This window comes from Phascolarctos cinereus, unplaced genomic scaffold, assembly GCF_003287225.1.
Source record: "Phascolarctos cinereus isolate Bilbo 61053 unplaced genomic scaffold, phaCin_HiC Scaffold_726;HRSCAF=1367, whole genome shotgun sequence".
In the NCBI taxonomy this organism is placed as follows: domain Eukaryota; kingdom Metazoa; phylum Chordata; class Mammalia; order Diprotodontia; family Phascolarctidae; genus Phascolarctos; species Phascolarctos cinereus.
The window spans coordinates 4,388,601-4,405,334 of record NW_027556098.1 but is presented as its reverse complement, the minus strand read 5'-3'; the positions used below and the strand labels follow the sequence as shown (position 1 = coordinate 4,405,334).

Sequence of the window (16,734 nt, the reverse complement as noted above, 5' to 3'; positions counted from 1 at the left end):
TATATATGTTAACATATATGTATATATGTTGACTCATTTGTTTCTCACAACAACCCTGTGAGGTAAATGCTATTATTATCTTCATTTTACAGATGAGGAAACTGAGGCACAGAAAGTTTAAGTGACTTGCCCAAGGTCACACAGCAAAATTGTCTGAAACAGGATTCAAATTCAGATCTTCCTGACTCAAAGTGCAGCTCTCTATGCCCTAGGCCACCTAGCTGCACCAATGCTTAAATGCTTAGTAATGATGATTGTAAGAATGGAGACTAAAGGGAAAGCTAGGTAGTGTAGTGGATAGAGCACCACCCTTGGAATCAGGAGGACCACACTTCAAATCTGGCCCCAGACACTTACTAGCTGTGTGACCTTGGCCAAGTCACTTAAGCTTGATTGCCAAAAAAAAAAAAAAAAAGAATGAGGACTAAAGAAATTCTACCAAATCTACCAAGAAAAGATCTAGAAATCACTAGGTTTCTTTACCCAAGAATATCCAGAGAAGCTGAATTTGTGACTTGAACTTGTGGTTAAGGACAAGACTGTTTGGACTTGCAATCTAAAAGCTCACCAGTCTATTTGATGAAATAGACATCCAGCTCTGGACTCACATAAGTAAAGAGACATAACTTAAAACATTTTTATTGAATGGGGTGTGTCCATATTATGAATTTACAAACTGCAAAAAGTAGTCAAATAGTAGAAATGGTATGATGAATTGAACTTCATGTTCAGAACATATATTAGGAAGTGTTTACATGCTAAGAAGATCAAATTCCTCTCTCAATCTCATCCACACCCATTTTTAACAAGCCCACATAAGAGAAAAGATTCTAGCTCTTCCTCATTTACCTATTCACAATAGATAAAAGGGCAACAACAAAATGCCTCCTTAAAGCAAAAACAAATACATTTTAGGTAGTATAATTAGTCTTCAACTATGACATGCCTTTCAGTATTCTCCATTTCTATCACACAAGCAAAAATTCTCCTTAGGCAATCTAAGCATAGAGGGAGAACTGGGATCAGAAGAGCACAGGTTTATAGTTGAACAAGTTCTTATATATCCTCTTATCCAACTCCTTCACCTTACAGATGAGGAAAAGAAGGCCCAGAAAAGGATTTGCCTAGTAACTTGGGCAGGAAGTGGAAATAGCGGGGATGTGCTGAAGCCTGCTCAAACTGCTGGGAGTGCTGATTGTTAAATTTTCAGGCTAAGCATTTACACCTTGGAAATCAGCAAATGCTTCAAATCAAGGCTTGATTTATTGGGTTTTTTTCAATAGCATAGGCTTAAGAAAGTGATGAAGAAAATGTTAATAATGCAGATGAAGCTTAAAAGTATATCTCATGTGTTCATTTTTTTTTGAAGAGCTGGCTGTGAAATGTGCCAGCATATCCTTGTCCTGCCCTTTTAAAAAAGAAGAAAAATGAGAAAATAAACACTTTAAAATCAATAATTAAACACATCATATGAATATCCTTAAACCTTGTTTTCTCAGGAAAATATTTTACAATAATTTGCTTAATTAACTTCTTAAAATTCAAATTACCCGTATCAACTACTTTTAGAGTCAATTTCTTCTTCACTTGTTTTCATCTAAATTTCTTACAAAAGAAGATGCACAGTAGAAAAAACCCCAAAAACCAACTCTGTCATTCCTTGATATTTTTAGATGGTCAGCAGCAAAATTATGTTTCTTTAGGGCAATAGGAGGTAACTGCTTCTTAAAGCGGTGTGAATTTTTCATCATCTGCTGGAAAGGCTCTGTTAATACGTCCTTCCTTGGAATCTAGAGTATCACAGGGAATACCATTTTCTATTGTCACCATTGTTTCGTGTTTGTCTTCAACATCACCCGTTTCTCTCGATGCTTTGCTTTTCCTAAAAGCACATGAAAAGACTCAGATGAAATTCATATTAAGCATAACTGATCACAATGTTTTCCATGCACCTGTGAAACAGTGAAATTTTGGCACTAAGAGAGCAGATCATTAATAAAATCAAAATTAAGTGATTTGTCTAATTCTGGACCTATGGAGCTAGTTTAACTCTTTACCATAGTAATGAATAAACACTATACAAGAGAGCAGTATGAGGTTTCATCTTATTCAATTGTTTCAGTTGTATGTGACTCTTTGTGATCCCATTTTGGGGTTTTCTTGGCAAAGACACTGGAGTGATTTGTCATTTTCTTTTCTAGGTCATTCCAGATGAGGAAACCGAGACAAACAGGTGAAAGTGACTTGCCAAGAGTCACATAGTTTGTACATGTCTGATGCCAGATTTGAACTCAGGAATATGAGTCTTCCTGACTCTAGGCCCAGCACTTTATCCACTGTGGCACCTAGTAGTGGCATTGGTGGTGGTAGTAATAGTATGTTTCATACTTTAGAGGATTCTCTCCACCTTCAGTGCATCACGGATTAGCTATTTGTATGTATTTATGTTTACAAGTTAAAAATTTGTAATAATTCTGTGACAACCTTTTCTAACAACATTCAATCTAATAATGATATCTATAGAGTCCAAATATTGAACCACAGCCTATGTAATTGAAGAATTACTTTTTGATTTTAGTTCTCAAATATTCAGGAGAACATTTGAAAAAAAAAAACGTAAATGAAACCCAACAGAATCAATCCTAATTCTTATTTCCCAACCTCAGAGAAGAAAACTACTTCTGCCTTCCCAGAGATAGCACAGTAACAGTGTAGGAGATTTGAATTCTCTTCCTGGGTCTACTACAAACTAATCTTGTGACTTTGTGAAAAGTTATTTCATATTTTTGAGCCAATAGTTTTCTAACTTATAAAACGAGTGAGCTGGATTAGGTAATCTCTAGGGTATCTTCAAGTCGCGTAATCATTAAGAGTCCTTAATTTGTCAAATAAAAAGCATCACTTTAGTGGATAAAGGGGACAATTTGGTGCAGCCAGGCCGGAGTTTTACAACTGTACCATTTTCATTAGTAATTTGTATTAGCCCCTATTTACTTGGTCACAGATTGTGCTGGCATCTGCCATTTTATATACTCCACTGATAAACCAGAATCTTTTCCTTTCCTCCCCCACCAAATTCTTGTCTGAGTTAATTGTGGCTGTTGAATTAGTTTATTTTTTTTCTTTTCTTTTTTTTTTAAATTATTTTAGAAACTAAACTATAGAGACAGTATTTGAGCAACCAGGTGGAATATCACTATTCATGAAGGTGTACAATTAAACCCTCAAACGTATATAGCTAGCTAGCTGGCATTTATACAGCACTTTTTGATTTGCAAAGCATGTTACAAATATTATCTGAAGGGGCAGCTAGGTGGCACAGTAGATACAGCACCAGCCCTGAAGTCAGGAGGACCTAAGTTCAAATGTGACCTCAGACCAAGCACTTGACACTAGCTGTGTGACCCTGGCCAAGTGACTTAACCTCAATTGCCTAAAAAAAAAAGATTACCTGAGACAATCCTCACAAAACCCTGAGCAATGGGTGCTACTATTATGTCATTTTGAAAACTAAAGCACACAGAAGAAAAGTGACATGCCCAGAATCATACAGCTGAAGTGTCTGAGGCAGGATTTGGACTCAGGTCTTCCTGACTCCAGATCTCATATTCTATTGCCTGAACCACCTAGCTACTTCAGTGTGTATAATCAGGAAATTCTTAAAACCCTGAGCCAGCATCTTTTCAGATTAATCAAATTATAATTATTAATATAGATATATGTGTGAAACTTGTAAGTATTACATGATTAGTGATACAAAAAAAGAACACTGAATTAGAAACAATCGTTTATTCACTCAAATGAATTTTACTAAGAATCTCCCTTAAGAATCTCTGTAAAGATAACAGACACAACAGAGAAGGCATATATAACATTGGGTCCTTTGTCCCTCTCATCAGGGAGTTTATGCTTTACTAGAGGCAAAACAGACATTTGAGGTAGCAACATATATAAAACTCAGGCACTAACAACTATCTATGTGAATGTAGTTGTAAATAGTACAATGATTCTCTTGACCTCCTTAAAAGTCTTTCTGGAAAAGCACCATACTGAGCAGACAGTAGGCACTCAATAAATGCGGGTTAATTAAATGGTTAAATATGGTCCCAGAATTGAACATTGGAAGGAAACGTACCCTTGTCATAGGGTGAGGAAGGATACCCCAGGCAGGGCAGAAAGATTAGGCAATAAGTTGGCATATGTTATATCCACTTCCCAAGTGAGGAGGATGTATAAAATAATAATAATAATAATAACAATAATAATAATAATAATAATAATAATAATATAATAATAATAATATCAACAGTAGCTAGAATTAATGTAGTGCCTTAAGGTTTCAAAGTGCTTTACAAATATTATCTCACCAGCAGGGTATTGTGTGATCCAGGTGTGAGGTGATGACAGCTTACACCAGGGTGGTGGCAGGGTCAGAGAGAAGAAGGAGGAATAGATGAGGAATATCATAGATTGGATTTGGGAAGCAAGAATGAGGAGTCAAAGGAGGTTGTGTGGAAGAGGGATTATACAGAAGAGAAATACTGGAAGCAGGAATACAACTAGTGAACGACTATACTTGTTAATCTAATAAGTGATACTGGTCTATGTGAGTTAAGGTAGTATAGGAGATGCTGTGAAAGTGGAGTCAACAAGGATTGACTAGTGGATAGATGTGGAGAATTAGGGAACAAGAAGAGTCAGATGATGCAAAAGTGATATGGATGACTGAGGATGGTGGTGCGTTTAACAGAAATAGGAAAGTTTAAAGGAAATTATCAGATCATCATGGATTATAATTGTGATTTAAGTATCTAATAGCTGACATTTATATAATAGTGTTTTGAAACCTTAAAGCCCCTTTTATGTTGTCTCATTTGAGCCCCACAGAAACCTTTTGAGGTAAGAAGGACTTGAGTTCAAATATGGGCTCAGACACTTACTAGCTGTGTGACCCTGGGCAAGTCATTTAATCCTGTTTGCCTCAGTTTCTTCATCTATAAAATGGGCTGGAGAAGGAAATGGCAAAGCACTCCAGTATCTTTGTCAAGAAAACCCCAAGAAGGGGTCACGAAGAGTTGGGCATAACTGAAACAACTCAACAACAACAAAAATATATTTTACAAGGAAATTGACATTTGGTGAGGTTGTGCAGCTAGTAAATAATAGAGTAGATATTCAAAATAGGTTATATGATCATAGATTTAGGGTGTGAAGGAATCTTAAAGGTCATCTAGCCCAATTCTCCCATTTTACATGTAACGAAATAAGATCTGAGAGACAGGGATTTGTCCAAGGTCACATGACAAGGTCACATAACGATAGCAAAAGAATTTGTCCTTTGACTCCAGTCAGTTTTTTTTCCTACTATATCACATTCAGAATCTGGTATTCTGGCACTAAATCTAGGACTCTCATGTAAAGAGTCCTGGGTTTGGAATCAAAATGGATCCCAGCTCTGTTATTTATTATCTTTGTGACATTGGGCAAGTCACTTTACCTTTCATAGCCACAGGACTAAATGGCCAAGTGAATGATTCTCTATGTATGAAATTTGAAAAGTAGTAAGTTTCTAAGCATTACAAATGTCTTTCTTCATATTCTTCTTCCTTACCCTTGCCCCTCACAAAAAAGGGAGAGACTCTTAAGGAAATGGAATATGATGAGGTATAAAATGAAATGGTAACAATAAACTGCTCATCTTTAGATAAAAGCAATCTCATCATCAAAAAAAAAAGGATATTGAGGAAAATTACTGAAACTATTGATCCAACTGAAGCAGTGTCAGCAGTAATTATACCCACATTATTCTTTTTTTAAATTTTTTATCTTTAGATACAGTTGTTCAAAGTCTAAGAAATTGCTGTGTATCACACAATGCACCAAACTTAGGACCATTTGAAATGATAAGAAGCTCAAAGGTTATCTCATAGTAAGGCAGTCCTCTGCCATATCTCATATCATATACTATCATAAACTGACTCATTTACTGGCAACGCATTACTCTTAATAAGAATAATAAAACTCAATTATATGTCTGGAGTCATTCTGATTGTTTTCCTAAGAGTGTTTTTTTCTTTCTAAAAATAAAATGAGCATGAATTAGTTCCCCTCTTCCAGAGTGGTGTGCAAATTACTTGGGACAAGAAAGAATTTTTATATCTCTTCATTTTGTGACAGCAATAGAAATGATTACACGTGTGTGTTTCCTGTTGACAACCGGCTGACTCAAAATATTTGACTTTGACCACATGAAATCAGATTGAGCTGGTTTCTCAACTTTCAGTTAATTCTCAGTTGAGTTCTGGATTTCCGGTTATACACATGTTTCATTGTCTCTCTTTTCTTATGTTTTTAATTTTGTGATTTTTAAGAATGGGAATTTACATGATTAAAAACTTATAGGCTGCAATTAAAGCTGAGTTTGAAAAGGTAAGCTATTTGTCAATGGCATGCATGATAACCCATGTTCTAAAAGTGTGGTTTCATGTTGAAAAACTAAAGAATATATGACAAAATGCTGTGAACTAGAAACACATTGTGTCTATTACAGACCCCCTCTCTTCCTTCAAGACTCAGCTCAGGTAGCTTCTGCATGAAGCCTTTCCTGGTCCCCTCCCCACTCCCCTCCCCCACAAACTACCTTGTATTTAACTGCTTTGTATTTATTCTCTTTATTGTTGTTTTTGTTGTTCATTCTTCCTTCTCAAAGAGGACCAATGACTTCATGAGGGTGATGTTCATGTTTACACTATATATACTATTTATGCCCTTGTTGTCTTTTCTATTAACTCTTGCAAGTAGAGATTATTTGTTCTTTGTATTGTGGAAACATATTTAAAACCTCCTTTTTAGTATATCTTAAAATATTGAGAAATAATATTTTCTTCCAGAGGTCTTTCCAAAATTATTAGGAAAGCCTCTTGGAAGGTTGGGTCAGGACAAAAGGAAGGGGAAAAAAGCTCTTTCATTAGGTTAATGGATTGAATAGTAACCAGAAATTGAACAAAGAGTAAGTACCTTTTGTGTAGACTAGATCATTGCCTTTCCTACTTCTGAAGAGATAAGGTTATTGAGTCATTTAAAGGCAATATCCTCCAGAGAGATTAGGCCAGGGTTCACCACTTGGGAAGTAATCTTTTCTACTCAATGGAAGTACTGATAAAGATCTCTGGAAGGAACTCCATTGATTCCTCCAGAAGAATAGTCCAAGAGGAATGGGACCACCATTTGGTTACTCAACATATTCCAGTTCCCTGTTCAAGATTTGTTCAAATATTTTCACTTTTTTTCTTTCTTCCATTCTTCCATTCTTCCTTCCTTTCTTTTGTTTCTTTTTTTCTTGGTTAGAGTTTTTCCCCACCAAATGACTAATTTGGAAATATGTTTTACATGATTGCACATGTATAGCCTATATCAGATTGCTTACTGTCTCAAGGAGGGGGAGGAGATAGACCGAGGATAGAATTTGGGACTCAAAACTTAAAAAAAAATGTTAAAACAATTGTTTTTACATGTAATTAAGGAAAAAATAAAATAGTATTTAAAAAAAAGATTTGTTTAAATGTTACTTGAAATCTTGAGAGAGTTATTTATGTCAGAGAGTATGGAGGACTATGTCATCTCAAATGTATTCACTTGATATGGAAAGACATCCAGAGAGTACTTGATTCCTGGGAAATCTGGCAGGATCCAAATGACAACATTGGCTAATTCAGGGAAAGAATACCTCTTTTTCACAATCATTTGGATTAGTTTTCTGGGTGATCCTAAGTTGACCAAAGAAGAGTAGATCACTTCTTCCATGCAGTCTGATCACTTACCCTTTATCTACATTTAGTGAATACATTGTCATAGCATAAGAATGGTACCTTCATTTGAGGGCTTAATATTTTAAGATGAAAATGGAAGAAGTGGAGGGTCTAAAAGAGAACAATGAAAATGATGAAAGTATTGGAAAATAAAATTTATGGAAAATAAGGAAATTTATGGAAAAAGGAATAGGAAAATAGTTTATAGAATTACATTTGGAGAAGGGAGGTATACATTTATGTAAAAGAAAAACCTACATTGTTGTATGAGGGATTACATGAAGTATAAGGAAGAACTTGGTACTTCTTCCACTAAACTTTTGTCTGATTGAGATGGCTTCTCAGATGCCTTTCTGCCTGGGCAGGGGACTATATGAATTATAGATAGATTCCTTCCAGTCGTATGACTCTTAGGTTCTATACTTAACCAGCCCATTTCCAATGTTTATCTACTCTACTAAATTAGCCTATTTAACTTTTATTTATCTTTCTGCTTTTTGTATTTGTACCTTTTGCATGTGATCCTTTCTTTGCCACTTGGATGAGAGGGATGAAAAGTGACTGACAGATTCTTGTTGGAGAGGCAAAGAAAGAAATTTTTGGATTCCAATTTTATCATGGATCCAAAGATGATAAGAAACATGGACAAAAGGCCTCCTGGATAAGAAGTATAAATGGGTTGTGATGTGCACAGTTAGAGGGAGTGCCCACAGGGATGAGATCACAGATATATTAAAATAATGAAATATCATTTGAAGAAACATTATTCCTTGACAGAAACCATGAAGCACACATGACTAAAACAACAGTAAATCAATTTATCTCCAAGGTTTTGTCATAATTTTTCTTACTACATTTGCTAATTATTGAAGAACTTTATGTCTGGTCAGGAGATCTGCCATCTGCCTTTTGCATTTGAACCTTTGGTGATTTTGTAATGCAAGTTTGTGACAGTACATTCACTTCTCCTTGGTAACAGACAACAAAGCTACAAATACATTATCTTCTGGCAGGATATTCCCTGAGGAGGAGGAAAGGTTTTATGTCCATACAACTATCTGGAAAACAACAACAACAACAACAACAGCTAGAAACTGATGAAAAAAGAAAAGGATTGATGATTTTTTAAAAATTTCAAATAACTTTTACATAAGCTTTTCTAGATATTAATTCATATTAAAATAAGTACAAGAATTTAAAGCAAATCTCATAATTAAACTACCTACCCATAAATCTGGACCTTATTTATTATTTCAAGCCAAATTGCCTTATATTCATTTGGCATATATTAGTTTATGCTAACATATAGCTGGGGCCCAATTAATGTGAATAACACATCTAGTGAAGTGGTTGAATTATTTGAATTCACAGTCCATCTCTCCATTGGGTTGTAATCAGTGACTCTATTTTGCCTAATTATAACTTCAAAGAGTGTGAATGGAATGTATATGACCACTTTATAGGATTCATTATTGCAAAAACTGGTAAATAACTACATACTTAGTACTCTGTAGAGGTAATGTGGTATAACAGGTCCAGTGCTGGACTGTCAGACTTTGATTCAAATATCATCTCAGATACTCACTGTGTGAATTCAGGCAAGTGAATTAACCTCTCTGAATCTCAGTTTCCTCACCTGAAAAAATCTGTATTGTTAAGTCGTTTCAGAAGTGTCTGACTCTTTGAGACCTTGTTTGGACTTTTCTTGGCAAAGATGCTGGAGTGGTTTGCCACTTCCTCCTCCAGTTCATTTTCCAGATGAGGAAACAAGGCAAACAGAGTTAGATTACTTGGCCAGGGTCACATGGCTAGTAAGTGTCTGAGGCCAGATTTGAACTCAGGAAAAAAAGTCTTCCACTTTATCCGCTGTGCCACCTAGCTGCCCCCAAAATCTCTATAATGACACATAACACATTCTCTCATTTACAGGATTGTTTGAGATAAGATTTCTATTACTTGTCTGCTTTTCATTTTTGTTTGTTTTGTTTTTGTGACCTAACAGTGTTTTTTGGTTGCTCTTGGAAAATGTTGTTTTGTTTGCTCAAACTAACCATACTACATAGCAAAATGTCCACCTTATATTAGATTTTCTCACTATTTATTTCAACAGTTGGGCCATCTCCAGTTGTCCTGATCTATATCTGGCCACTGGACCCAGATGGCTCTGGAGGAGAAAGCAAGGCTGGTGACTTTGCACAGCCCTCCCTGCCTCCCACAAGTCATGGCATCATCTTCCTGAAGTTATGGTCATCTTTGAGAGGATTAAACCACAACCTCTGAGTAGTCCAAGCTATCCCATGGGGGACCCAACTGGCCAGTTCCAACCCGGCAACTCAACTCCCTATCTGGGATATCATGCTACCTGAGGGTGCTCTGCCCAGAGGAGGATAATTTTTTTTTTTTGCGAGGCAGTTGGGGTTAAGTGACTTGCCCATGGTCACACAGCTAGTGAGTATCATGTGTCTGAGGCCAGATTTGAATTTAGGTCTTCCTGAGTCCAGGACTGGTGCTCTATCCATTGAGCCACCTAGCTGCCCACTAAGGAGGGTAATTTTTGATGGCTAAAACCTACCTTGATTTCTCCAGATTTACTAGCTAGATTTGCTTCTTAAAGACCATGCCTTAAACCTAATTCACTCTGGCTCTCATTGATTGACCAACAATAGGTCCCTGCCCAAGAACCACTTAATAGTTATTTTTGGGGGCTCTGATGGCTCAGAGTGAATGTAAATAGTAATTGTTTCTCTTTTGGCCAGAAACCCTGAAGGTCTCCCCCACCCAGTTTTTTTTTTTTGAGGAAGTGGATTAAAAGGGCCATCCCTTGACTCACTTAAACAGCCCTGATCACTGAATGGATGTTGCCTAAGTCAAAGTGAGAATTCAGAAAGACCTTAGCTTAAAAAGGCCAGAGTCTCTCACTGCATCCTGGTCCATCTGCAGTCGTCCTGATCTATATCTTGCCACTGGATCTAGACGGCTCTGGAGAAGAAAGTGGGACTGGTGGCTTTGCACAGCCTTCCCTCCCTCAACTCCAATTCACTCATGGCATCATCTTCCAGATGTCATGGTGCTCTTCAAGAATGAAGGACAAACCACAACAACAATGAGGAAAATCCTTAGGAAGCTATTATTATTTAACGTGAAAAAAATTATTAGCCATTAAATTCCTTCAGCTGTTAATTTGACTCTTGTTGGACTCAAAGTAGTGAATCTTTTAAAATTCTGTAACCTCTTGCCAAAGACTAAGTTTATTTCTGAATTCAAATACCTTGGCTTGCTCGTGTCCCCAATATATGAAGATCTTAATCAACCCGGCACTCACATCCCTGAAACCCCATTCAACTAATCTGATTTTTCTTTTCCTAAATGGCATATTCTTCCTAAAGCCTGCACATGGAATTTGTTGTTTACTTAAACATTATTCATTAAACAAATTCCTGCACTATGCTATTTCCTATTACACACCACAGTCACTATAAACACCAATAAAACTCATTTGCCTGCTGTTATTTTAGATTTTTATTCTGGAACTAGGCAAGTCACACTAATTTCATTTTTTGAAATTTATCGATTGAGAAAGCAATGAAAAAGTTCAAAATTTACTAAAACCACAGATGTTCCTTGCTTGTAACATGCACCATATAGCTGAGTACTAAAGATCATCTGGAAATTAGAGATACATTAAACTGGTAGGACACTGTTTCTAGTCTTAGTTCAGCCACTAATTTGCTGTGTGATATTGGGCAAGTTGCTTTCTCTCTCTGATCCTCATTTTTATCATCTCTAAAATGAAAGGGTTGGGTAAAATATTCTCTAAGATCCTTTTTTTAACTGTAATGTTTTACAATCAATGCTCTATGGTGCATTCAACCATCCACTTTCCAAATGTCTGGAATGCCAGATGTGGGCTTTGGAAAAGAACATTTTAAATTTAAAAATAAATTTGATGCCAATGTTTAATCTCACTTCCTAAGATTTCACTCTTTAGGGCCCCATCTGTGGGAATTGTGTACCAATGAGAGCCCAGAAATAGTTCTGGGGCACATAAGCATCTAAAGAACTGAGATGGCATAGGGTAGGTTAGATATACAGTCAGCATCTGGGAATCCCCAAGAAGCCCATGACCCCACATCATCCAATGCAGTCCTGCCAGTCCTCCTTTGTCAATAGTCCAAGGTTTGAATTGCTGACAACAGAGGCAACATTCAAGCAGAAAATGAAGCTCGAGGGGGCACGTGCTGTAGCATATAAACAGACTTAAACCGCCACCAATAATCAGTTGCCAGCTGTTACACAGCCCCACAGTCAGTGCTATGAAGTTGCAATCTGGGGAGCAATGCAAAAAACACCTAATAGCCTGGGCGCAGTCTTGCATATCACACACCTGGATTCATGCTGTCCAGTGGCCACTTCCCCTGCCTAGAAATCATTAGATTAGGTCCATTTCAAACAGCATCAGTGAACTATTAGGTTATCAGCTCATATTCTTTCCTCTCCCCAGTGTCCAACTTCCCATACATCACTCCAGCTTACTCTGGAAAGGGGACTTTTAGAGGAAGCCTCTGTGTAATTTGACAAATGGGGAGGTGTCTGTGATCCTTCCAAAGCCCACAGCTGAGTAAGAAGGGATTATGACTAGCATGCCGTTATCATAAAAGGATGACTAGCTGGATTCATTGCTGAGATAAACTTTCAGCCAGGCTCTTTCATGCCCTTTATGGAAAGAATGCTTTCTATTCTGAAGAATTTCTACGCCATCACCACCCTCCCTCCCCATGTTTTTCCAACATTTTCAAACTCCTATATAGTCCTTAAAATAGTCCTATTGCCTCTGTAAACCACTGGCTGTGTCTGACCTCAGGCTTATCAGGTGAATCACTTTCTCTCTCCCCTTTCAGTTGTTTCAGTCACATCTGACTCTGTGACCCCATTTGGGGTTTTCTTGGCAAAGATACTAGAGTGGTTTGCTGTTTCTTTCTCCAACTCATTTTATAGATGAGGAACTGAGGCAAACAGGGGTAAGTGACTTGCCCAGGGTGACACAGCTAGTTTAAGTGTCTGAAGCTATATTTGAACTCAGGTCTTCCTGATTCCAGGCCCAGGGCTCTATCTTCTGCTCCACCTAGCTCCACCTAGGTTTCTCTATTCCCTCCAGGTTTATTAATTGCATACTAGTCAGAGTGGGAATGGGGAGAAACATACAGATCCCTTCCTCCTCGGACCCTTCGTATGAATTTGTGTGATCCCCTCAGGGTCAGAGCTCCTTTCCTGCCACAGGGGAGATCTGTCTTATCTTTCTATTCATGGGAGATGCCTGCTCATCTTGCCTATTGGTAGCTGGGTGGAAAGAGTCAGGAAATTGATCTGAAGTAGTCAGATTTTAATGTAGAGATTCTTAACCTAGCGTTAATAAATTGGTATATATATGCACACATACATGCATATACATATATATATATATATATATATATATATATATATATGGATAACTATTTCAGTATAATTGGTTTCCTTTGTAATCCTATACATTTTATTTTATGTATTTAAAACATTATTCTGAAAGGGGTCCATCTCTCCCAAAAAGGTTAAGAACCTCTGTTTTAAAGGTTGATGGGTATTGATAACAATGTCCCCAGAGTAGGCTAATTGGGCTCCTTTGACCGACACCCAGTCCACAAGTATCATATCTACATGGGTCCTATAGGATAGCTAAGTTCCAGAGGAGAGAGAGACAGAGGAGAAGACAATAACTTTTGATGCCAAGGGAACAGCTTGAGGGCAGTGGGCCTAGAAGATTTCTAGGTGACAGGGCATCTAGGGAAGACACTCATAGTGTGATGAGGACACTGATGACTTTGTATATGTAAGAATCTCTACTTTATAATCTAACCGTTTCAGACCAGTGTCCAGACTCTCAGGGATCTCCCATGAACAGAAAGATCAGACATTTCCCCTTTTGCCAGTGCAGAATTCTAAGCTTGGATGGGTCACACAAACTCACATAAAGGGTCAGATGAAGAAGATATCTGTGCATTTCTCTCTCTTTCCACTCCCATTGTATAATTAATTCCCCCCTTCAACTCACACTAATATATCATTTCCCTGCACCCACTCCCACTAGTATATACTCCCCATCTCCCACTCTCATGCGTGGTAATGGTCCCATTTTCCTGGTTTATATGATGACATTGTAAGTTACAACTTCTACATCCCTCAAAAATCCTTCAGAAAACTATATAGACTGTTGTTAATCCTTTGTTTTCAAAGAGGACCAGTGACATCACAGGTGATGTCTTTCCTTGCCAGTGAATTGGATTTAAGTGAGGTAGAGTTGTGCAAAGTCATCAGCCTCACTTTCTCTTCCTGAGTCATCAAAGTTCAGTGGCAGGACAAAAGCCTAGGATGCAGTGGATGACTTCAGCATCTTCGATGTCTGACTGATAGCAGCTTCCTTCTTGGACTTTGGAACAAATTGTTCTCATCCACCCATTCCTCCAGGGAAAGTCTTCATATGCTTGGGGTAGACATGCCCCTACAGATGGGTTTGAGGCCTGTCGGTTACCCTCAACCTGCTTAGCCCATGTGCTAAGACAGTTTCACTGGGGTGTGACTGCTCCTGTGCTACAGCTTCTTGGAGCCACAGATGAGAGTTGGGTGAAGGTAGACGCCAGAAGAAGATGGGCAGCCCCGAAAAGGGCTCAGCCAGCCTTCACACCAAAGGTGCTAGCCTTCCCTGAACATCCCAGGACGTGGTATAAGGGCAGAAACTCTTTTTAAAATGGCTTTTGCTTTCTTTGTTACTAGAAACCGTATTGTAATTATTTCAGTATCACCAATTTTCTACAGGTTTTACCTCTTAGCCAAGGCTACCTCCACCTTGGGAAATACCCATGTATTTTTTAAATTATGTGGATAAAGCAAAACAAAATGACCCATCTCTTCATTAACTCACTTCAGGTAATATACTAAGTTTCTTACCTTCTCCGTTTATGGATTCCTGAGATAATCAGTAATACAATTCCAACTGCGACAATGAAAAATACTGCACCAAATGTGATTATCCAGGTAGGGGTTGATGGCTCAGTGGGGGGTCCAAAGGTGGTGGGAATTTCTAGGAATTCTAATGTCTGGTCATTCAAAAAGAAAGCATTGTTGATCCTGTTTCTGTTCATCCTAAAGTGGCAAAAGCAACAATACAAATTAAAAACAAGTGCATTATAAATAATTTCATAAAGAGAACTACACAGCATATACAATGCCTTTCCCTCCCTCTGAATGTTTGCTGAATCCCCGGCATGCTTTAGGTTTCTTGGATGGGCTTTGGGGCTGTTAGAAGGTAGTGGGGCAGCTGATGTTGGTGCTGCTGCCCTCTGTTGTATGAAATAAAATTTCAAGTTGTGTTTGTATTTTCAAATTGTTAAATGTCTTTGGGAAAATTAAGTTAATTTGGGCTTCTCCATACTGGTAGACCATAGAATCCCTGAATTGACAGCAGGGCCAGTCCTCAGAACAATTGTGATGGAGATACATTTGCCTACCCTTTCTACACTCTCTATCTTTGGTGGTAGCCCTTCCACTTTGCTCTATCACAAATTCTCTAGGCTGCTGCCCAGCAACAATCTAGTCAACTCATTCTCCCTGAGGAAGAACTATATTAAGGTATTATATTTCCCAGGTTTACTTGTGTTTTAAGACTTCAATAATCCCCTTGGACAGTAGGCAGAAGAATGTAATTTTTTTAAGCTTCAGCAAGCTGAATGAAGCTGGTTTTTGAGAAAACAGGAGATACATCCTTTACAAAAGTATCTAAACCATACGCTTGCAGGTGGAATCTGACTGAAAAGGCCCCTGATTTGGGGAAAGACTCTTACATAAGTGAGAATCCATTCCAAATCAACTCTAAATTACTATTCAGTATGGAGATGAGTCATCATCCAAATAATCTAAAACACTGGATAATTTTAAATAATTTCTACTTCATATTGGAATGTTTATATCCATATTCAAATATTAGTGACTGTGGGGGAGAACTGATTTCTTTTTTTTTTCTTTTTGGTGAGGTAATCAGGGTTAAGTGACTTGCCCAGGGTCACACAGCTAGGAAGTGTTATGTGACTGAGACCAGATTTGAACTCAGGTCCTTTTGACTCCAAGGCCAGAGCTCTATCCACTAGCCGCCCCAAGAACTGATATTTCCAAGACAACAGTGAAGCTCACTGTATAAGTACAACAAGCAAAGATGAAAAGTTATCTAACTTTTGCATCCTACTGAACTGTTCAAATTTTTCCATTCTAGGAATGGATTATATCACCTCAAAACCAAACATCAAACTTCAACTTAAACAGTCTTTCCCTTTAAAATGCTATTTCATATCTTCCCTTGGCCAGTAAATAAACTGTTCCAGCTTAAAGTCCTTTCTCCTCCACATTCTGCTGGGCTAGATTAAATATTCTGCTTATGTTAACAAAACACTAAGGAAAAAAAAGACAAGAAGTTGAAATCGAGATACTTAGCTGATGGATCATCCTTGATGTGACAATAAGCATACCCAACATCATTAATTGAATCCAGAAAAAGCATGACATCAGGGAAATACAGTTCTTCGATTCACATTTTATACTTATGAAAGCTTAAAAATAAGAAGAGAAGGTAGGGAGTGACAGGAGAAGAAAGAGTGAAAATGAAGTGTGTGTGATGGAGAAGAGGGGTGGAAAATGTAGGTAGAAGACACAGTAGCCATCCAGAACAACATAGAAGAAAAATTTTGGTGAGATTTTGTTATAATCTATTAGCTATGTTATCATGAAACAACATGCAGCATTAGCTACAGCTGTATCCTAGAATTCAATCAATAGTTAACAAACATAAGTGGTAGGTGAAGCAGCTAGGTGGTGCACTCCATACAGTATCTGGCCTGGAGTCAGG

General features: G+C 37.7%; 1 protein-coding gene across 2 annotated transcripts in view; it reads right to left on the bottom strand.

The window, feature by feature from the left end:
• Nucleotides 1–623: 623 nt before the first annotated feature.
• Nucleotides 624–16,734, bottom strand: part of CLTRN (collectrin, amino acid transport regulator) — a 66,009-nt gene continuing 49,898 nt past the window's right edge. For both annotated transcript variants that reach the window (XM_021007510.2, XM_021007511.2), the window contains 2 exons: nt 14,787–14,981; nt 624–1,882 (listed from right to left, as the gene is read on the bottom strand). In XM_021007510.2, coding sequence (XP_020863169.1) covers nt 1,726–1,882; nt 14,787–14,981 — 352 coding nt within the window. In that variant the 3' untranslated portion in view covers nt 624–1,725. The remainder of the gene's footprint in view (nt 1,883–14,786; nt 14,982–16,734) is intronic.